The sequence below is a fragment of the Gymnoscopelus braueri genome, assembly GCF_963280865.1.
Source record: "Gymnoscopelus braueri genome assembly, chromosome: 9".
Classification (NCBI taxonomy): Eukaryota; Metazoa; Chordata; class Actinopteri; order Myctophiformes; family Myctophidae; genus Gymnoscopelus; species Gymnoscopelus braueri.
Window position 1 is genome coordinate 10,461,688 of NC_137610.1, and position 23,831 is coordinate 10,485,518.

At 42.7% G+C, this 23,831-nt stretch overlaps 1 protein-coding gene across 1 annotated transcript in view; it reads left to right on the plus strand.

Moving 5' to 3' along the window:
* The window catches only part of ccdc33 (coiled-coil domain containing 33), a gene marked incomplete at its 5' end in the record, with an annotated part of 69,667 nt that overhangs the window by 37,844 nt on the left and 7,992 nt on the right, over nt 1-23,831 (plus strand). Inside the window, 10 exons of the mRNA XM_080438021.1 lie at nt 3,005-3,134; nt 3,311-3,444; nt 3,753-3,824; nt 8,813-8,969; nt 9,509-9,599; nt 9,683-9,756; nt 13,895-13,951; nt 16,205-16,230; nt 21,329-21,516; nt 21,729-21,792. Coding sequence (XP_080294147.1) covers nt 3,005-3,134; nt 3,311-3,444; nt 3,753-3,824; nt 8,813-8,969; nt 9,509-9,599; nt 9,683-9,756; nt 13,895-13,951; nt 16,205-16,230; nt 21,329-21,516; nt 21,729-21,792 — 993 coding nt within the window. The remainder of the gene's footprint in view (nt 1-3,004; nt 3,135-3,310; nt 3,445-3,752; nt 3,825-8,812; nt 8,970-9,508; nt 9,600-9,682; nt 9,757-13,894; nt 13,952-16,204; nt 16,231-21,328; nt 21,517-21,728; nt 21,793-23,831) is intronic.

A 23,831-nucleotide genomic window follows, 5' to 3' on the forward strand; every position in this document is an offset into this window, starting at 1 on the left:
AAGAGTTTCACTGAGTTAGGTTACCTTAAGAGACACCATCGTCGCCACACTGGAGAAAAACCTTTCTATTGTAAACAGTGTGGCAAGAGTTTCACTGAGTTAGGTACTCTGGACAGACACCAGCGTATTCACACTGGCGAAAAACCTTTCTATTGTAAACAGTGTGACAAGAGTTTCACCGAGTTAGGTACTCTGAACAGACACCAGCGTATTCACACTGGAGAAAAACCTTTCCATTGTAAACAGTGTGACAAGAGTTTTGGTCAGTTAGGTACTCTAAAGACACATCAGCAGATCCACACTAGAGAAAAAAACTCCTCCTAGTAGGGGTGTAAAGTACCAAACCCTAGCCTGGTAAACCCCTCCCTCCGGAAATCTCATTTATATTTGATTTCAGCAGTGAGTGACCTACAGGCCTGTCTGGGCGTTTCTCCACTGTTCATAACAGGAACTGTCCTATCAGCGTCCTCGCTCAATGTTCTGTGATTGACAGCGAAGGTTGGCCAATCAGGTGGCGAGTTCGAGTGAAACCGAATGGAACCGAGTGCAGCCGACAAAAATGGGACGGGCGGCCATTGTTTCTGTGCAGTGTTTTTGGTTTTGGTTTTAAAACTTTAAAACGCTCTCAAACTTCTTTTTTGAGGCACGGAATTTACTTTTAAGATATCGTTTGGATATAATTTAGTTGTTTAACTTCATATATGTGGTCAATTAACCATGACATGAAACTTGGAAAATGAGCTGCTGATTGGCTGAAGGGAAATAACTGCTGATTGGCTGAAAGGGGTTGTCAGTCAACTGTACTAATCCAGCCCAGCTCCCAAATTGCCCATACAGGCCTGTAGACCAGACTCCTTCCTGAAATCAAATGTTTTCTGGAGGGAGGGGGGTTTACCAGGCTAACCAAACCCCACCGGTGTACCGTACCGAGCGGCCCCGTACCGAACAGGACGTCCCGAACCGAAACCGAATAGTAAACAGTGCTGCTTTTTTTTTAACCCACTTTAAACGGACATTAGATTTTCAAATAGCATAATAATGTATGTAGGGTTAAAGCTCGACTATTCAAGATTTCTGATCTGTGTGTGTACAAACAGGGAAGGTGTGTTGTTAAACACACTCCCTACCCCCACCTGAGAGACATAAAACAGGTGGCTATCTTTGCATTAATTTTGAGCTTGTAGATCGGCTACTTTTGCTACTTTTGTGTGACATAGAATTTCGAAGTACGGCATTAATTTACAAAAAAAAGTTAAAATATGGAGATAAGAGGTGTCTGCCCGACAGTATATGCAATGTGGCCCTCTGGAGTGAATGTGGAAATATAGTGGCCCTCTCATCATCAAAGTTGCCCACCCCTGACCTAAACCATACCCTGAATAATAACATTGATAAAAAAATAACAACTTTTTTGTGTTATCCTTTTAGCCTAAATGTCTTACTGTACCTCTGTGTGGTTTACGTTTCTGACTAATAAAGGATTCAATCAACCAATAAATTGGTGCACTTTGAAAATGGACTGCATTTCTATCGCCCCTTTTATCCAAAGCGCTTACGATACAGTTATACTATACTATACGCTGTTCTTAAAGCTTATTTTTCTGCTTTCTCCCAGAGCTCTTGTGAGGTTAACTGTTACTCATATGCATTAGAATGTGTTGCATTAGCATTTTCATATTACTAAACACATTGGAACAGCAGACTGGGATGCTGCAGAAGTCTTTGAGTTGATTCACAGAGGAATCACTGACATTAGATCAAAGTGGATGCATTGGCAGTAGTTAACAATTCAAAATAAATCCTTAGAATCTGAATGAACATCCATGATTAGCATGTCATTTAGGTGTGTAATTGCCAGGCATCATGGGACTGGATTGGGAATCAATAAGGATCTCTGGAGCCGGTGTCACCACTGACCTTTGTGTGGGCTCAGAGAATCCCCAGCCAATGACATTTCAGGCCTAGAGGTCCCCACGGACAACCACTCATCTGGGGGCAGTGTAAATGACACTGCTGACAGTCTGTGCTCCTCCCTAAACAATGCTCTGCGGTATAGTATGGCATATGATACACAATGCCTTGGCTGTGGAATGCCCTCCATGACCATCTGAGAGCACCACAGTCCGTTGATGCTTTTAAAAGGGGTCTAAAAACCTTTCTTTTTAACGAGGCATTTGCCTAGCCCTAGATGGACATATTGATGCCTTGTGTTTATTTTTAACTTTTTAAACTTTTTCTATTTTGACACTACTTTTTATTATTATTTTTAAACATTTTTCAATCATTTTTTTTCTTGAAATGTAAGCCCTTTTTTTTGGTTCAAATATAAAGTGTGTTACAAATAAAATGTATTATTATTGTTATTGCATTTATCATGATGCTGCATGCAAGTTAGAGCCAGGTCACAAAAAGAAGCAGACATGGCAGACATTAATAATTCAGTCGCATGGTTCAGCATGCAGACCAGCTCTGTAAACTCTAATGAGCTGAAACATCTGTGCGCCTGAGGGCACATTGTGACCCTTCACACCCCTACCGGCCCCGTTAGATTATGAGCCGGAGCGTTCCCTCCCCATGCGTTCCCTGGCACTGCCTCGTCTCACCTACGGGTGTCCGGCCCTCTTTGCTTCAGAACTGCCTGCCAGGAAGAGAAGGGCTTTAGTTGTCCTCTGCATATGAGAACGCACACCCAAGCGTCAATGCCATCTGCCAGCTCCCCCACAGGACATCAGCCAGGTGCTGGGCATGCTCTCTCACTCCAGCTATGCCACAACAGCACTGCCTGCTGGGAGCGGCCTCTCTGAGCCAACTGTTGATCACCACGTCTTCTCACTCCCACCCAGAGATTTTCTTGCCTTAATCTGGGCACAGGCAGCGCTTAATACTGATGCATTCGGTGTAGTCTTCTTCTGAGAATGTTTCCATTAATCCGTTTTTTATGAGGCTAAGATTTGTCTTTGTTGTGTGTTGTTAAATCCCCCCCAAACCCCCGCCTCCCTCGCAGGTTTCGAAGGTTGGCTCCCCGGAGGATCAGCCCGTGTGGAACCACTGCTTTCTGTTTTTGGAACGCGACTGTGCCACCATGTTTAGCGGTACTGCTGCCTTGGTGCTGGAGTACTACCCCACATCGACGGGTAACAAGGAAAACAAAGTCAAGCATGTTTTGAGAGATTGGAGAAACCGAACTATTATGCTTAATTTACTGGTGTCATGCTCCACAAATAACAGATCTACAAGCTAAATCAGGCTTTATAAAATACATTAGTGTGCTAGTGTTGGTGGTGCTGTTTTGTCTGTGTTGTTGTTGTAGCGATGGATTCAGCTGGCTGGCACATCCGCAGTTCCCTGGGCTTCTCCGCTTTGCCTCTGAACCAGGAGCTCTACAGGAAGTTGATGTCTGAGACGGGGCAGAGCGGGATGAAGGTGGAGAAGCTCCCCCTACGGGTGAGTGAGGAGAAAGAGCTGATATTTACACTTTTTACATCCGTGTTTTTTATTCCCTCTGTTATTGTGGTAGTAGCAAATGTATTTTCCCCCCCTTTTTTTTCTTTTTTACCATTATCCTTTTCTGCAATTAAATCATTCTCAACTACAAGATACCTAGGCTAGCCTCCCTCAGCAATCATGAAGTTCTAGATGTGTTAATATAACTCTGAGGAGGTAATTAAGGCCCATTTTGACACACTCTGAGTTGTATTAACACTATTTTCCTGTGCATATGAGTGTATTAATGCCTGCCCTCTGAATTACAGGGCTCCTCCCTCCAGACAACCTCAGACTCAAATCCAGCTGTCAGTGTAGCTCTGCGTCTCATTTGTTCAGAGGTGAGAGGTCAAATACTGCCATTGCCTATCAAAACTGGCATATTGTGTACTTTATGGTCTGTCACATCCATATGGATTTATGGATGATATGATCAAGTCCATGAAGTTAAATCAGTAATCAACTACAATGTGAACGATGTCAAATATTTCTCTGCTATTCACATTTGACTAATTACTACAGTAAGTTATATAATATCTATTAACTGCCAAGATATAAATCTGCTTAAAAGGGTGGATAAAATCTGTGAATACATTTAGTTTCCTGTACTACATTCATATGTACGATCAATTAGTTGGTTTCCTATCGGCTTCAGGCATAAGAGGAAATGCAAGAAATCTGTATATCTTGTTCAAAGTGTTATCAGCCCCTGTTGGTATGCAACCTTAAGAACCATGAACCCTTTAAGCTCAGCTGAAGTTCAAACTCTCATTCATTGCAAAATAGGATTTGACTGGAAAAGCAGATTTGCTTTTCCAGAGAGTCAGCTGTAGCATACGTATAACCAAACTCTGTAAGCGCCCTTATGTGATTACAGAGGGTTCCACTGTGTCCACAAATCCCTTTTTCTCTCAGCCATATTTCACATGGTATAGAGCAGGGGGTAGGCATAGGCAACCTTTTCAGGCACTAAGATCTGCTTAGCCATTTTCCAAGGCTGGTGAGATCTACCATCACCACCGCTTTTATATCTTATTATAGGCTGCTAATTAGAATTAAAAAATAATAAAAATAAACATAGAATAAGTCAATGCTTTTATATGAATAATACAGGCAAGATCAATTCTGAAAAAGGTTTTATGCATATCAATCAAAAAATAATTTACAGCACTCAAGTTTCATGTGTGTACACATTGTTTTCCGTTCCATGGCACATAAGTACCTCAGTTCCTTCTTTCTTCAGTGTTCATTGCCAGCTGGGAAAGCATTGTGAAATGATGTCGTTTATAAGAAAGAGTCTTTCAATGTTCCCTTTCTTCATCATCACTGCACAGCTTATAATGCTGATGAGACAAATACATGCTTAAAATACTGATGACAGCACTTTATCCAGTTTAATGTACGTTCACATATACATATATACACACAAATGAGATTTCAGTTCTTTTTTGTTTTTTTCTCAGCTGGACTAGTCTTATGTGTATTTACAAGTTCCCTTTCGTAGCCATCCCTGAGCAGGTGTTGCTGATGAGACGTTTAGTATATATTTTCCATTTGAAAAAGATTATTGTCTTTCAGTGGACATTGTTCCGTATGTCTTTTGTCGCACGGTGTCTCTTCCTGAACTCATTGTTTTTTCCTCTCATCTCAGTTGTGGCTGAAAAATAGTAGTAGCCTAGTTGGCTACTAAACTGGACATTCATAAACTGACAGGGCCATTGCTATATGTTATTTTGAGTTGGCCACTCTGCTGTTATGATTAGCTGGGGTTCACATTTAAACCAGCAAACCTGAACGTGATTGGACAGTGGACCATATGAATGGATGGTTTTGTCTGGGTTTTCAAATTGCTCGGCGATCGCCCCCAAAAAGCCCCTCGGAATCGACCGGCCGATCTTAAAGACACGGTTGCACTAATGACACCCTGCCATAGAGCCACCTAGCTAGCTAGCTACAAGGATACAGCCCTACCGCTTGCCTCAGATACTAAAAAAATATGTGCAGGCGCCACTTGCCTGGAGAGGGTACTAAACTTACTTTATTGCTCTTTAATAATTGCTATACAACATTATTATCTTAATGCAGCCTCCTTTATGGGCTCTGAGAGTGAGGATGCCATTTACTAGCTCTTGGGAGCAGAGCAGGGCATTGGATCTCTCTCTATCTCTGTGCCTGGTTACCCTCACTCCTGCTGTCTGGCTTCTTTACGAGCTGTGATTCATTGTCAAGCGGTGGTTGTATGATATTAATAGATATTTGTGCTACCACGATGGCTCTCCTGTGTGCCCCTCGAATATATTCTGGTCCCCAGACAACACTTTTCAAAGAAAAGAAAACAATTGCTGAGGTCATAATACTATACACATGGCAGTGTATTGACAGCAAAATGCCTAGGGGTTTATTCAGTACAATCAGTAGTTTGTCTTCCTTTTTTATCTGTGTTCTTTTGCATGATTAAAATAAGGGGAAATCTACAATGTCGTCAAACTTTAGCCTGTTGCTCAAGGTCATGGTGCACAATCACATTTTTGTAGTGCACTATATACTATAGCCATATACAGTTAGAGGTCACACATATAATGTACTCCATGGCAAAATTCTCTAATTAGCACTAACATCAAAGGGTGCCCCCTCCATGATTTTTGTCTCATTTGCATAGAAATAATGGGGCACATGAGAGTGTAAAGCCCAGCGTCTGTCAGCCCCGAGAGAGAGGAGAGGTGTGACTGAACAGCAGTGATAATTGTCAGTGAGCTGTGATTCTCTGGCTTGAGCGTCTGACTGAATGTGGGTTTGTAGTGAACAAAGAGACAGCAAGGAGGACCAAACAAGTGTTATTGACTTTCATTGGAAGTATATTCTAAATAATCTGCTCTATACAGTATGTGTAGGAAAACATGCCATGAAAGTATTTGTTTGTAGTGCTAAACCAAAGTCCTATACCGCAGCGCCAACGTTTAGTATTGAACCGTCAGACCTGGTTGCTTCTCAAATGGAGATTTAGACACAGTTTTAAGCCTGATTTGTACTTTGTTGCGTGTCATGCACCGAAAAAAGCATCACGGTTGTATATCGGCTATTTTCGGTGCATGGCACTGCACGCAACCAAGTATAAATCAGGGTTTAGTGTATTCAAAAGAGAGACAGTTCTGAATCAGACCACTGAAAAAGGCTTGTCAAAAATTATGTAGTAGAGGTCAAGACCAGAAAAGGATACACAAGTGACACGTCAGCTATTTTACTTCTTTCACACAAAGGGAAAATTATCGATGGATCATACGCTCAATTTTGGTATCTATGCATGACCTTGTATTGAATCAGCCTATATTAGTATTTATCATACCCATGTACTGTATGTCCATATTTCCTCCGACATTTCAGATTTTGGTGTTTTTCAGTTGTCTATATATATTCTACTGTGGTGAGAATTGATGTAATGTGTACTTTACATGGATGTAATAATTACATATGATGAATGGCATACTTGGTGAGAACAGATTGAGATCAAATGCCAGTGATTTATCTCAGTGTATTAACGCAAAAGAGCTTCAACTGAGGACAGCTGTGGAATCGTAAAAAGAGGGTTGAATAATAGCTTGGAATTGGAGATTGGGGTGGGGTGGGGTGGGGGGTGTTGAGGGAACAGTGATACATTATTCACGCAGGGGTGAGGGTGGTGGGGGGTGCTTAAGTGCCAAATTAATTTGTTTTTTCTCCCTTTCCAGTTGGATGGCAGAATAAATGGGCACCAGCAGTCATGCAGTAAAGTGCTGTGCATTCATTTAGAGAAGTGTTATTGCTGCACTGGAGCAATATGGTTTTAGAGAAGCAGACCAGCCTGGTGGGTGGAAGCGGCGTAATTATCTCTGGTTCATATGATGACAGTGATTGCTAAAGGTGCCATGGGGGCACAGCAGGTGTGTCTGTCCGCGCATGTGGGTGGGTAGATGAGCAGGTGGGATGCGAATGCATGTACTTGTACAGTGCGTGCGCCTTTTGTGTGTATTTTTTCTGGTGTTCATCCATAACGACATTAGCACATTAATATATGTCTTCATATCAAAAGCATTTCATTAAAAGGGAATAACATGAGATTGATCCATTGCCAAATGTAACCACATTTGGTTTTTAATTTAGTCATCTCCCAAGGGGATCAAACATCATATATCACTCTTTATCTTATCCTGACACCGTTAGCCTCACATCTAGTGAGCATTTACTACAGCTTTTCTGTCAATAAACCCATTAGAAGACTGAAACAGCTCCATATAGCAGCAGGAAACCCTGGCTATACTAATATCCATATTTCGGCCACTCAAATAATATTCTCTCTAATATAAACTAGTGCCCAAAATATTTTTTTGCAATAGTTTTGTATATACGGTGAAATAAAGAAAATACACTTTGTATATTATTTTGCTGTATGGGTCGATATCAAACATGGTCTGCCTCTGGATCCTTATACGCGAATATACGATTTGTCTCAGCATATTTACTGTATGTTTACAATTAACTGCCCCATACCACTCAATGTATTGGAAAATACCTTTGAATTTAAATGAGTGTTGACAGATATACCACGGCATTACGTAAAGGGTGATTTATACTTAGTTGCGCGACATGGTGCGCAACCAAGTATAACTCAGGCTTGAAGCATACCAAACAGGTGTTAAGTGTGTCTGTTTTTTTATTTTCACATTCCAGTAACACTCTGTCGCTTGCAAGCAATTCTGACAAGCCACAAATGCAGAAACACAGACATCTGTTGTGTTTCAAAGGAGCGTCAGAATGCCACATGAATGCTAATATCGCCGGACCACTTTATCTGTCTGACATTCAAAGGAGGTAAAGGCTCTGTTTATTCTCTGTGATACAGAGGAAACTTTTGAAAGATCCAGGCCTTTTTTTCCAGTGATGTGAGTCAGTTGGTGGATATGGCAGATGTGTGCTAAGAGATATTCGTTTTTACAGATGCTCAGGCACAGTCTGTGTGAGACATTCCAAGCATGTTTCTTTCCTCCTGCACTGAATTCTTGCATCAACTGAACAGAATTTGTATTTTATGCTGCGTTTTCTCAAACACTTACTGGCGATGAGAGAAATGTAGTGAAGCAAAGAGTTTCGGGCCGTAAGCTACAGTGTAAATATACAGTACACGAACAAAATGCGGTGTTCTGCTTTCTGCACACAGTTGGTTAATCCCTGCTGTGCACATGTTAATCAATGCAATGAAAATCCAAACAAAGGCGGGATATTTGATGTTGCCCGGCTGCATTCTGCCAAGAGTCAGATAAAGGCATGTTGCTTTGTGTGCTGTGGTGTGGTGAAGTGCTGTTCGGGATGCACACTTGCTTGGCTGACTAATGAGGTGGATTCAGTAAGGGCACGGGGCGCGCTGTACGTCTTTGTTAGACAGGTCTGCAGCCCCCATCTCTGCAGCCTGTATAGTCCCAGGGGAGGCCTCACAGACTTGCTAATTGAATCAAGTACACATGGTGCCTCCCATTCCTCCCTCCCTCCACAGCGTAAGGCCCCTCCCCGTATGAGGGGAGTGGAGTATGGAGGAGAGAGAGCTTGTGCTTTGATGCTATTGTTGTTCTCGTCAGCACTCTGGACAGCGCCGGGGGGCTTCACTGCAACTAGTTGGGATGGAGGGGCGCACTATCGTTGCACAAGAGCCACGGTTTATTACCACCGTTGTCAACACAGAACTGTGCTTAGGGTGGAGATTGGTTTTATTAGACTCAAACATGTTGTATAGACCTGAAACAAACAAGCTGTTTGGATTGGAACCCCCTCTCCCTTAAAGAGTAAACAGTTGTGTTTTGTGTTTTTAACGTGACTTTGATTTCATGCAAGGTAACATCCCCCATGGTATTGTTTTGATGTCAGTGGGTGGCCCAGCGTAGCAGAACAAACATACACTGAGTAGCTGCAGACGGGGGAGACTGTGACTGTGCATAGCTTAGCGTTTTCCTGCACCGTCCCTCTCATTACCCCTGTGACTACCTCTTTCCGTCCACAGGCACGTGCGCGCACAGTGTGAGGACGTGCTCTCAGTGCATGCGGCAGTCCTGCGCCCCTTATTTCACAGAGATAGAACCGGGGCGTGCTCGGTACAGAGCTCTGCTTATTAGATTGCCTCCAGATGCCCAAGTTTAATGAAGGCTCTGCCTGTGAGCGAACATCCGTATCCCAGGATGCAGAGCGGAGTGGGTCCCGGAGACCATCACAGGAGACGCTGCCTCATCCTGACTGTGTCCCTGTACAGTGGTTATTCATGTGAACACGTCTTTTCTGCTCCAATTGAGCTCTTAAACTTTGATCTGGTTCTCAACAGTTTTCTGAAAAACTTATGTTGCTACATCAGTGGTGCTCAAAAGTCTTTCATGTCAAGGACCCCCAAAATTATATGTATTTGGCTGCGGACCCCCATCTCAAAATATTTTGTTCCAGGGACCCCCTGAAGCAAAGATTTGAGTTAAAAATGTTTGCTTTACAAAATTCAAAGCTTTCAAATTTTCACGACTTTTCTAAAATAGCAGATCTTCAAGCTCATAGCGTGGCATGAAGTGACACGCTATGAGCTTGCATATCTGCTATTTTTGAAAAATCGCGACACACACACATATATAGCTAAAATCTAAAATGACACGGATGCTTTCCCGGTTTTAATCTGCCGCTGCCAATAAACATGAACCGTACCGCCCACAAACTACTTAGTCTTGTTCTTTTATTTCAATATATAAAACAATCATGAACGTCTTCAGTCATGGCATAGTGAAGCTATGGTAGACACACTGAGTGTTTTGACTAGGCAGCTATACTCAGACATGGTGAGATAGTCGCTCACCCTGCATGTAACCCAATCAGCAACTTGTCCCCGGGAAGCAAGGTTACAATAAACTTATGTCAGATATGCCTAAGAGGCTGAAATGTAATTGTGGGAGAACAGCTGGATTAGTTCAGCCGAGGTTCTTCCGCTCTTAATATTGTTAGTTAGGAGGAGTCTGGAAAATGATTTTCACTGCACAGCTCCCATGTTGATGATGTGGAGGGAGAGGCCGGTTGGGAAGGGGGGTGGGGGGAGGGGGGTTACACTGTAAAATCCTCAATCAAGAGAGTATACAAATGTCACCAAATGGATTTGACATGGTTACATTTGTACTCTCTCTTGAGTTACAAATGGATAACACTGATGATTTTAGACTGTATCTCAACTTAAGGGGGGTCAATTAAAGCCAGCCTGCACCCACTAAAAGGCTTTCATTTCAAGGTTATCAAGATGACATGAAAAGCAATCCACGACCGCAAAGACCATATCTGTATTGCCACTCGCTCGCATCACCCTCCACGATGCCAATCACATTACTGCCAGTGGTAATGCATTGTTCCTGTGTTGCTGTTCTAGCATCCAGACCCGCCGTCGTTGGCTACAGTGGACACCAGCCAGTTGCCTCATCTTGACCCCGAGAGCCCGGAGGAAAGAGAGGACACGCCCGCAGCGACTGACCCACTCCTATCCCTTCAGACGGGGGAGGGAGAGGGGGAGGAGGAGGAAGAAGAGGAGGAGGAGGGAGAGGAGGAAGAGGAGGAGGAGGAAGAGGAGGAAGAGGCCCACATAGCCCCTCCCAGTAGTAACCACCACACCCATAATCATCGCTCTGTGAGTCTGACCTCTTTGAAATTGATTGAGATCTGTACACAGGAAGTATCCTCAGAGTGTACAAGTGTAACCAAATCTGGTTTAGTTTGACCACTCTCAGAGTTAAAACATATTTAATCTTAAAATATGGGCTGTATATGTAAATATAGAAAAGGCAAGAAAAAGAAAGAAAACAATGCCAGTTGCAGTAAAATAAATGTATCCGTTTTTATAATCCTCCAACCACCAGAATGCATTGTCTAATATGACATTATGTCCCAGTACTTTTAACCTGGTTGGAATAAATATACTTGTATAAAACTGTTTCGCTGCTATATTGCTACAGAAGCCTTTTGATTGAGCTGATCAATACCGACACATTTCAAATTCATCAGGCCTGCTTATAAGGTATTGATTTTGTGCAATGGGCTGCTCTATAAAGTATCTGATTTTTTCTCTCTCTCTCTCTCTGTTGCATTCAGAACCGAGGCTTGGTAGCCTCAGATTGATCTTTTGCAAATGATTATTATTCCCACCTGGCTTTTAGGGTAGAGTTGAAAGATTGAAATGTAAATATAAAGGTGCTAAAGGATGAAATAGGGACATCGCAATCATTTCCCTCTCTGGACATGTTTATTCAGTGCAGCGGCCTTGCTGTGTACCATAGTATGCAGAAATAATTCTCGCTGGAATTGATGCACTGAAATAACATTGACCTGACCGCACGCTTCTCATCAGCAAGCATTCAGCTTCACCATAGGTTCTTGATTGTGAAACGGTTATATTTTGTCATATGACAAGCTCACAATGCATTGCATAATTTTCTACTATAATGACATGGCCAAAATAGGGACGCCAGGTTGAACGTGGTTAATGCTTTTTAATAATCACTTGATTTTTGATACCTGTCTCAGTTCCAGGAAGGATTATTAGCGTTGCAATTATGTTAACGGGAATTCGGGAAAGCATATGTTTTTTTTATTGGCAGGGTCGTCGTAACTCCCTGCAGGCTCGGCCCAGGGGTTCAGAGGGAGTATAATATATGCAGTCCTGCTCCAGCAGAGCTGTGCAATGTACAGTAATTTCCGAGCCCCCCGCCGCCGGGCACTGTTGTGGTTTGAGAGTATTGCAGGCCGAGGGAGGGGGAGGGGGAGGAGTGGAAACAGGTCTTGAATAGTAATAATGATACTAGCACTTTCCATCACATTGCAGCTGTGCAGTTTAAAAACAGCAGCGCACAGAGCATCCCATTATAGGAGCTGTCTCTCAGCACTTCTTCTCAGAGGCACAGGAGCTGTTGTGATGGTCACTCTGCTGACGTGGAATGGAATGGTGCCACAGTGACATCTAGTGGCGCCTGTGTTGTTGTTGCACTGTTGTCGGTGTACTGTGAGATGTGCCGGGTGACTGCGGTCATCGCTTCTTGTTTTGTATTCGCGTGATTCTGGGATTTAATACAAATGTATGGTTGTTTTAATTGTTGGAAAACGGCACTGGTTTTCATAGCTAATGACATTATAATATAAGGTATAATAGGAGTCCTCCCCCCATAATGTCATACGTACACTACAGTACAAAGCAGGCCAATAAATAGTGCCAAAGAACAAAGGGGAAATTGAATGAATAGAATGTATTGTATAGTATATTTACTGTATATTTCTGTGGAGTGAAATGTTATGACAGAACAACTCCTCTGATATGGACTCTTACCTTGACAGTCTGGGTTATTCTCTCCCTATCAGCCATGTTGTTGTGATCTAAACACAAAGGAAAGAAATAGGACTTTTTTTGTAAAGAAATAGGCCTTTTCAGTATTTCCACTTTTGTTATATAAGAATGCACAGAAGCAGACAATTTAATTATATTTTTTAATGGTATTTTTAATGGCATTCTTTCCTCCTTGTTTGAAACGGGAAACTCAGGGCAGAGAAGTGGAAGGACATGCAATACGTCTCCAACCAGAAGTGAAGCGGGGACATTTTCGATTATTATTAAGTATGCGTTTTTTTTAAATATTTTTTTGGGGCTCTTCTGCCTTTTTATTTTATAGAGTATTAGTGAAGATGCACAGGAAAGAGAGATGGGGAGAGACATGCAGTAAAGATCGTCGGGAACGGGACTCGAACCCGCGATGCGACAATTACACTATAGCCTAGCCGACGATTACATTTTCAAGGCTAAAAGGCATTTGACGCCCAAATATAATGAAGTCTTTGGATAGATAGCAATACAGGCAAAGACAATATAAGCTGGCCTTGAGAGACAAAAGCGGGGAGTAGAGCAGACTGGAGGCATGCGTGGGTGGTTCATGAATGTGGGTGGCTCGGTCTGACTCTAAAGACGAGAGCTGAGAGAGAGACTTAGAGACCTTGACCAACCCCAGGGTTATCAACAGCCAAGGCTGTGAACGAGGAGGGTAGGGGGGGTGTTGTTATATGGCAGGGCTCCAGGCACACGGTTATTATTCCCACACGGACGTCGAGGTCCACTGGAAGTCTGCCATTTCTTCAGATTACAAATATTTTCATTAATGTTTCAGCTGGCATTTTGTTTTTGAGCAAAATCTTTTTTTTTTACATAGAATTGACAATTCCCTCCAGGGGCTCCACTGGGAGTTTCACTGTCAAAGGCCCTGAGTGCATTCAGTGCAACACTCCATAATTCTACCTTTAAAAATAAACAGTGGAGTCATTAAGACGGCTCTTATCAGGCTTATTTACTGGCAATTCCGCTGTTGTGTTTACGGTCTCCTCCTGCGGCTCTCAGATAAGGCCGGAGTGGGGAGGCAGGGAGCTACTCGGCTCCTCTCCCTGGTGCACACAGGTCGGGCCTGGGCTCCGCTGTTTTTGAAGTGCCAGGCGGGGAACTGTATCTGCACTGTGCAGCTTGTGGAATGCGTGTCGAAGGGGAGCTATATTCTCACATTCCCCCACCTCCCCCTGTCAGCCTCACATGCAACACCGTGCTCAGCTCCGATACAGATGTAATGCTCTTACAAATGAAGCCGTCCCGGCTCTGCCTGGCTATTGTCTAGCTGTCTTGTATCAGCTCAGCGCCAGCTAATGGCCTATCATCCATCTACGGAGGGCTGTCTATCAAGAGACCCCAATGAATAGCCCCGGCGTGGTCATTTGAGATGCGAACAATGTCCAATACAAAAACTGGGTTGAAGGGTTAACTACTTCATTCCTCATTCGTATCTTGATGTTGGAAATGTAAATGTTGTACACGGAGTGCACAGTATCCCATCAAGCCCCCCTGTGCCTGTTCTCTTTTTGGTCGATAGGAAGCTAATGTACGTCTTTAACCCTCCAATGGACCCCTGGCTAATGCCATTAATTCCACTCTGCACGTGATTAATGGTCTTCTCCAAGGTTGCATAGAATACTACAGATGATGAGTGCACCACAAACAGCAATACAAGCAGCCATCTCTTCTTGACCGAATGTACACACCGGAACACACACACACACACACACACACACACACACACACACACACACACACACACACACACACACACACACACACACACACACACGCGTACACATGCAATTTATCTGGTCATCATTCGGTTCATTGGCCCAGTTTTTTATGGCCATTGCTCTATTGACCTGCACTCTCAGACACAGATGGGAATGGAGTGGCAGGTTGCCAGCTTTTAGACTCTGGATGATCTCCATTGCATGGGCTTCCATCCTCTGTGTGTGTGTGTGTGTGTGTCTGTGTGTGTGTGTGTGTGTGTGTGTGTGTGTGTGTGTGTGTGTGTGTGTGTGTGTGTGTGTGTGTGTGTGTGTGTGTGTGTCTGTGTGTGTGTGTGTGTGTGTGTGTGTGTGTGTGTGTGTGTGTGCAGCTCCACTCCCAGCACCATAATCACATCAGATGACTGTCTGCCCTCTAACCTGTGTTTTGGGAAGGGGCGGGGAGGAAGGAGGAGGAGGAAGGGTGTCGGCATCTCTGGACCCTCAGTCTGGCCCTCTGATTTAAATCCAATCCTGGTGACAGAAATGCCAAAATTGGAGTGATGCATCACGCGACAGACACACCTACCACCCTCTCATCAATCCTCCTGCCCTTTCAATAGCCTCACACGTGGTATGATCTGTCCCTGATAGCACACATTCATATGCATGAATATATACTTTAGGTATTATTTATATATTGTCAACAGAGAATCATGTGGGAAAGTTATATGATTTTCAGTTTTTATCCATGTTATAATATCTGAGCTTTAAACATAATCTACATCTTCCACGCTTGGGCGGGGTCCCTTGTGGGTTTAAGCAACGTTACCGTTTTCATGTTTCTTTGAGCCCGTTCAACGTCATGCTGCCTTCTGTAAATGTCAACTGGTGTGTTAGTCATTAAACTCGGCTTGTATCGCATTTTGGAAAGGTCACGTCAAGACACGAGGGGAAAAAGCAGACACTGATACAGCTGTGCTACTGTATGGTGGTGCAACATGGCCTAGAGCCTAGCCTGCTGTTAGCTAGGCTTTAGGGACTGGGTGTACTGTAGATTGGCTCACTGGCTCAGATTTCACAGGTATTTCTCATGCACTGTTGTGCTGTAGGGCCTGAATAATGTTTGCATATCTCTCCTGAGTTTACATGGGTATAAACATTAGAGAAGTTACACTCCTGAAGATGTAAAATATTATACAAAAGTACAATATTTGTCATTATAGAATGACATTGATAATACAAAGGGAAAATTACAGATTGTAATCCCCACCATTGTGGTTATGTTCTACAAACATTTTCAATTCAGTGTTGTGCAAATCATAATTAATACGGAAAACAAAGCACAGGAGACATGTCATGCACCGTGGATTCTAACATGGGAATCAAAAATAGAATGTTTCGTTTATGTGGGTGGGGCATTAAATGGCTGAGAAACCAGGGTGTGCCTTAATTGTTTTTCAGTGCCATGACCTTGACTTCCACCCAGAGATCAAAGTTCACCCAGTCTCTTTTTATTATTATTTCTTTATACATAAAACACCATTGACCCACAACGTTCACCTGTACGGCTTATGCTCTCCCTATTTTATGTGTGCGATCTGTTTGTGTGAAGATCAATGGTCTCACCACAGCCTAACGGTAATTGACAGTGCTTGATATATTGATAATCCTTGGCTTTGCTATCACTGTGTTCCCATAGGGAGCGGCCTCGGCTGTCAACCCCAAATGTCCTTGAGTTGCAGTTGTGCCTTGTCCTTGATGCACACGTATGAGTGTGCACACATTCAGGGGTGTGTGCACCTTTCTCTAACACAGGGGTCTTCAACGTTTTTCAGGCCAAGGACCCCTTATCTGAGAGAGAGATGAAGCAGGGACCCTCACTACATATTGGATTCATGTTAAATGTGTGTTTTCAGACATTTAACCACTTAAACCCTCAATATTTATAAACATAACATTGGTCTGCTCTTTTTTCCCTGTACGCCAAACTTCTTCGCCGAAAATAGCCGATCTACAAGCTCACAGCGCGTCGCAGAATAGGGATACTAGGGTTAAAGTGGTTAATCTACAAATAAAAATCACACAAAGATTTGGCGGTCCCCCTGTAGTAACTCTGAGGACCCCCTAGGGGCCCCGGACCCCCTGTTGAAGACCCCTGCTCTAACGCAATATTTCTGCATACCCTTATACTCTCAGTCCCAACCGCTTACAGAAGATGCCTTTTTATTTTTTTGTGCTGACCAAGCATATATGATTACATAGGGGGCTATATGCCTGCACTCCTGGGAGTCCAGTAATTGGATTTCTTTAGTTGCCATATGCCACTTTCATTTCAGTCAAACAATTGGTTGAAAGTGGATTTCACATAATTTGATGTTATTGGATGTTGTCTAGTTGCAGCTCAGTCATTACCATGCTAACATGATTTTAGTAATATGACCCTATGACATTGACTGCTCTAAAGCCTCTATTTGTAAATAATATTAGTGAATAATAGTTCATTTGAATATTGACTCGGGTTAATAGCATCAGTCAGTATGAAGATTTAGTGGTCACTGCCATATTGATACAATGATTCTCATTCAAAGATTTGAGAAATACTTTTATTCAGCTATGATAATTACATCATATTTTATAGTTGTGCCTTGTGTTGAATAGTGTCCATGAATATTAATCAGATTTCCTGCTGGTTTTCTGAATTGTTAGTTATGGGTGGCGTGCTTCCATCTCCATCCTTCCTCTGTCATCTGTTCTCATCTCTGTGCTCTTTTCAGTGAAATTAGTAATAACTGCATTTTGAACTGAGAGTGTAAAGATTTACCCAAATGGACCTTTTGGTATTTTTTTTTACACTCAGAGTTCAATTTGACTGTGTACCATTATGGCTGTAACTGTTGAATATGCAAGACTAGAAATGATGGAAGCGGCAGGTGGATTGTTGTGAGAAACAGACATACTACCTTGATTCTCACTGAGCGAAAGTCTAATTAAGGTAACCACAGCAACAGCACTGACATCAAACTAGAACCAACTAGCCTGTGATGGATTCCAATGCTGAAGGACAAGAGCAGCTGTGAAAAACATATTTCTTTTCTCTCTTTTTTTTTCTCTGTCGTTCTGCTTCAGTTAGCTTCAACTCTCCCCGCCTCCTCATTTCACACCCATTTCACCTGCGTCTCCATTAGCGCCCGGGCTGCCATTTCCTCTCCAGCCTGTTGTGGCCAGATGGACGGATGGAAAGAAAGAGAGGAAGGGAAGGGAATGGAAAGAATGGGACAGAGAGAGAAAAAGAGTGAAAGACTAACGCTTAAAGGAGTAGTTCACCCCAAAAATGACTTATTTACTTAGTTACACACCCAATGAAGCCTTGAATTCATGGAGGTTTTTTAGTTTTTGTCGGATATCTGAGGCAATAAGTTGATGACCGGGTCGTTGGTCAGTAGGAGTCTCTTTGAGTCTTCTACTGGAGACCCCGCCGGTCATCAAATTATTGGCTTAGGAATGCGACAAAAACTAAAAAATCTCCTTGAATTCAAAGCTTCATGGGGTGTGTCATTGATAGAAATTTGGGTGAACTACTCCTTAAATTTTTACCTTACAGTATCTACATCGACATGTGAGCTGCGAGCTGCTATTTTCCACAATCAACACCGTCGTATGATGTACTGTAGTATAAATCAGGCTTTTGTCAGATAAACAACCCCCTCCGCCCAAGAAAAATAAAAAATTAACAGGGTCAGAAAAAGAGACAGAAAGTAGAGGTGGGGTGTATTGTAGGGGACGGCAGGAGACAGTGGAGGCAGAGAAAGCTCCCGGGAGCGGCTGTGTTCTGGCAGGCTAATTGAAGCGGCGCGTGGTGTCGGACTCAGAGCTGTCACTCCACTGAAGAGGCCATTTGCTGCATTTTGCAGGGGTGTGTTTGGAATTCTGATGGCTGCTTTGCAGAGGCCCCCAGCGACCTCTGTGGCCAACCTGGTGCCACAGAGGTCCTGCTCTCCTGCACGCCGGCATTCATGCATCCCATTCCACTCACCAACTCTACACTGATGACTCCTAACCATTCGGGGCATACGCGGTTTACGGTTCAATTTGCTACATTCAACGTGGTATTAGAGTCTACCAACTGGTTTTTCCCCCATGTTGGAACGGCTGATGAGATTAAGAGAGCACATAGCTGCAAGGACGCAGTGAATTATTTATCATGAATAATATTAGTCATATTTATCTTTATGCTTTACACATGGCTGTTGAAATATCAATGAAATTAGAGTTTTAGATGAAGGAAGGGAATTACATAAATCCTAAATTACTTGTCTGGTGTTTGGGGTAAGGCAAGACTAGTTCTAATATTTTTGCACTCTCCATTTTTTTTTAAACTTTGAACCTTTGAACCAGGTGGTCTTGTGGTTAGAGCGTCCCCCTTAGATTTGGGAGGTCAGGGGTTCAATCCCCAGCCAGGTCATACCAAAGGCGCATACCCAATAACCTCCCTGCTTGCCACTTGCCTTCAAAGGTTGGATTGAGGGGTTAAGTCTCTATCAGATTAACGCAGATGTCAAATTGTTAGAATTCCTGCTGCTTGCATTTAAATGTAAAAAACTCCTATCATGTCATCAGACCAACAGGTCTTTAAATGCACGTCTACTACAGATTGATAAAGACATGCAGGTCTAGTAAGTCTATTCTTTCCCTCCCCCATCTTTTCTGATTGAGTTGGTTGAGATTCTCAGTCAGATCCAATGATCTGTACTATATTGGCCCCTGACTAATGAGCTAGACAGATCCATGGCCAGAAGATAGTCATTGATCTACAGCTATTGGACAGGTGTGTGTGTGTGTGTGTGTGTGTGTGTGTGTGTGTGTGTGTGTGTGTGTGTGTGTGTGTGTGTGTGTGTGTGTGTGTGTGTGTGTGTGTGTGTGTGTGTGTGTGTGTGTGTGTGTGTGTGTGTGTGTGTGTGTGTGTGTGTGTGCGTGCGTGCGTGCGTGCGTGCGTGCGTGCGTGCGTGCGTGCGTGCGTGCGTGCGTGCGTGAACGTGTACGTGTGTGTGTGTGTGTACAAAATGTACTTTGTAATATGTTCTTTTGAAATCATTAGTATTTACTTGAGTACTTGAGTCTACCACTGCTCAGCAACAAGCATTCATAGTGAACCACAGTTACCGCACAGCGCGCTATGTTGCCGTCATTAGCCGGTGTCTATCAATCTCCTTATTGAGGCTAAGAGCACATTCATGTGGGGCCTGGCCTTCACTGAGCTGGCAACTCCCTTTAATTGCATTGATTTATTTTTTGCATGCTGCTTCCAGGCATAAAGATAAGGTTTTGAATTCCCTCCTCATGCTAGAATGCCCAGGAGGGATTTTGAACTGCCAGTTTCAAATAGTCTGGATATTACTGCTACAATTTGACTGTTCCTTCGCTTTGATTTTATAATTGCTTTGCTTATTGTTTTAATCTCAGTTGAATTGGAAAAGCTGTATCAAGGCATGTTAAATTGTATGTTGTGTACAGTATCCTTGTCTCACATCACAATGGAGTCACTGCTACTGCACTGAAAAGTTGCCATGGCTGGTTGTGTTGTGGTTACGAGATAACTCCATGGTACTGTAGCACTATAACCTTCTCTGCTTTCTGTGCAGTGCTATAACATTCAGTTTATCCATCAGTTTCTGTGCAGTGCTATAACATTCAGTTTATCCATCAGTCTTAAATTATTTTAATAAAGCTAAGGACTCCAAGACTTGCTATCAAATGAAAGCCTCTAAAAAGACAAAGTCACTCTACAGCTCCGCAACTATTCAGGTAGGCTGAGATCTAGACACAGCAGTGGTGTTTGTCACAGAGGGAGAGGCAGGTAAACATCCCTGCATGTTATCATGGTTAGTCTCTGCTCCCTGGCAACCATACCATCATGTAGGCTGTAGGCTGTACACTGAGCATGCACTGGGATTGAGAACTCCACACATACAGCAGTGTTGGGCTGTTTGACTAAGGGCTCTCCAGTTATAGAGTGGACACTTTAGCCCTTATTTTGTTTTCCTAGAGTGATGTAACAGCATCTATGTTGAGATGAAGAGGTATTACAGGCCATACACAAGCACTGTGAGTATTCAGAGGTTAGCACTGCTCCAGTTATTTGAAACATCGGCATGTATAAACATGTTATGTATGAAAATGAGTGTTGGCTTAAGGTCTTTTTTCAAACTAAACGGCAACTTATGTGTGTGTACCAGTTTTACTGTACAAATACTGTATACTAACCTACAGTATATTATTATTATAATTGCTAATTAATGTTTACCTCCTTAGCAGATGCCATATATGATTTATTCGATATGGCCAAGCTGGAGAGCTTGCACTAAAGAATTTCCCCCACTCCTTTATACCAGTAAACATGTGATGCAACTATAACAGTATATGACAACATGGACATCTAGCTGTTACATGAGGAAAAGGGGAGAATGTTAGCGCTTATGATTTAGCCAGTTTAAATATGATGACCGAGTTTATTTTTCTGTGACCTGTAATTTGATGTTAGCCATTATTCTACACAAATCCAAAATAATATACTAATATAATACTTTCACTCTATTAAATCGTTTCTGCATCTCAGAAATAGCAGTTATCAATATTGATTTCATTTTCCTCCACTTTTTTAAATTATGTGTACAGGTCAAGACACATTGCCACACAGATAATTAATTATGATCTTACCACGTATTCTCTCCCCCTACAGCTTCAGACAGATGGATACAACCTGCCATCCTATGATGCCCTGGCCAAGATCCTACCAGATTATCAGTACCTCTTCCAGACAAACAAGTCTGAGTCCCACCACACAGCCCAGCAGGGCCAGGACAGCAACAAGACCAGGGACCCCTCTGACATCAACCAAACCTATCAAGTACCTCCTCTACAGAAAAGGTGACGGCACATGCATAGGTATTCAGTCTAGTGACAAACCATTATTTCACAGAGAATTAATGGATACTAATGAGAATTCATTGAAATGTTTATGGTTGTTGTTGTTTTTTCTTTCATTTACATATATAATTGTGAAATATATTGACTTTTTACAAATGGGTGGTAAATAAATATGATTATGACCTGTTTCTTCAATATGTTTCCTGTTCCAGACCTGCTCTCCCTGACTTTGAAAATGGCGCCCGCATGCAAGAGATCACTGCCCTCCAAACACAGGTCTGAAGCCACTTTAAGCTGAATGGATCTCTTGTCATGTAGTGCTGGGAAATATATCAACTTCTCCATTATGATAGATATTATATTTTCATGGTGAGCAGTATGAAAAATATATGAACAAGACTGAGGCCCCCATCTTGCACGGAGCCTTATGCCTAATCTTTTTGGGCATTTTTGTATACTTTGAAAGACAAAGTAGTGAAAATAGCCGATCTACATCTACGCGTTGTGTGCTTGTAGATCAGCAATTCTCACTATTTTTCAATGTATAAAAATGCCTATGAAGATTAGGCATAAGGCATAAGGCAAGATAGGGCCCTAAGCCCTAATAGCAGCCCCTAGAGGCTGTGCTGCTCCTTACACCCAATCGGACTAAAGTGGTTTGAATCAACTAACATAGCCATCCTTAGAGCCCCTGCTGGTGGGGCTAAAAATGGTTGTCACCCCGTATCAACAATTTCAAACGTGTGCTGGTGACTGAACTAGTCAATGTGCCAACCACAAGGTTGTGGGACTGATTCCTACAACATCTCTCCCCTCACTCACTTTCCTATCCCTCCTTACTGTTCTTTTTCAATAAAACGTTTTTTTTTTTAAATTAAGGAAAGCGTACTACGGATGTGTCCCTTTTACCCAGAACAGTGGCTCTCAAAATGGGGTCCTTCCCATCTCCCCAGAGAATCTTAAGAGGGGACAAGACATTCATGATGACTTGACATTAATCATTTTAATGCATCTCCTCTACCAATATATTATCCACTATAAATTTAGCCTCGGTTTTTAATCAACAGTACCTACAGTAGCTAACTTAGCTCAGTGGCCTTGTGGTTAGAGTGTCCACCCTGCAATTGGGAGGTTGGGGTTAAATCCCCAGTCTATTAAAATGGTACTGAATGCCTCCCTGCTTGGCACTCAGCATCAAGGGTTTGATCTGGGGTAAGTCCCTGCGACATACTAGTGTCATGTCCATGGGGTGAAATCATGTCCAGGGGATGTACTCGTACATCAAGCCGCCTCATGCTACAGAAACAGGAGATAGGCTCCTGACCTATGGGCCGCATGGCTCGGCAACCAAGCCTAGATATTTTCTAGATAGAGTTGGACCTGCATGTACTAATCATTTTTGGCAAATAAATCATAATATTTGTTTTAACCTGCTGTTGAACACCAAATGGGTGGCATTGACTGAATGTGGACACTTTCGAAAGTATCAGTTAAGTTGTTGAACTGCTTTAATGTGATCGTCTTAACCTTGTGTATTGTTTTCATCTGGCACTACAAACTGGTAAACAACAAAGACTTTAAGACAATGCATGTTCCAGTACTAGAGTTCTTTCTTCTATCCTTAAATCCACTTGTAGAATGTAGGTGAATCATCTTGTAAATTATAATTATAAATGTAAATGGGTAGACAAACAGATAGGATAGATAAGATGGATACATAGAATTGGACCATGGCCAAAATTGTCACTGGCCAAAATCCCAGATCTAGAGATTGTGCCTTATGCCGGCTATATGGTTGTTATTATTAGCCTTGAAGGGACGGTGCCACAGAAAGCCCAGCGGGACAGGACACCATGCTGCGTCCTGTGTTAATACAACACCCAGTTGGAAGCATCTCTCTCTCTATCTGGCCTGATTCCTAAATCAGAGACCTGACTGAGTCAGTTTCTGTCTCACGCTGTACAGACAGCCTCTCGGCTCCACCAGTGTGACGCTCTAGAGACAAAATGACAGCGTGGTAGAATAGATTAACATTTCATCCAGTCTGATTAGGTCAATACTTGTGCTGTCGGCGGGGGTCTGAAGGGCATCGCCCGTGCATAACTTGACATTTTCTGTTGTCATTTCGATAACCTCTCCTAATTTCGGTTTATAGTGAGGCTGCTTGAGTTTGTGGCTGGACATGTGGAGAGGATTTGTGTTTGTCAGTGAACACGACGTTCTCTGTTACTTTTATAAAATGTTCCCATCTGTCTGATAAAATCTGACAGAAGACAGAGATCTGGAGTCTGAATGGGACAATTTCAAGGTGACTG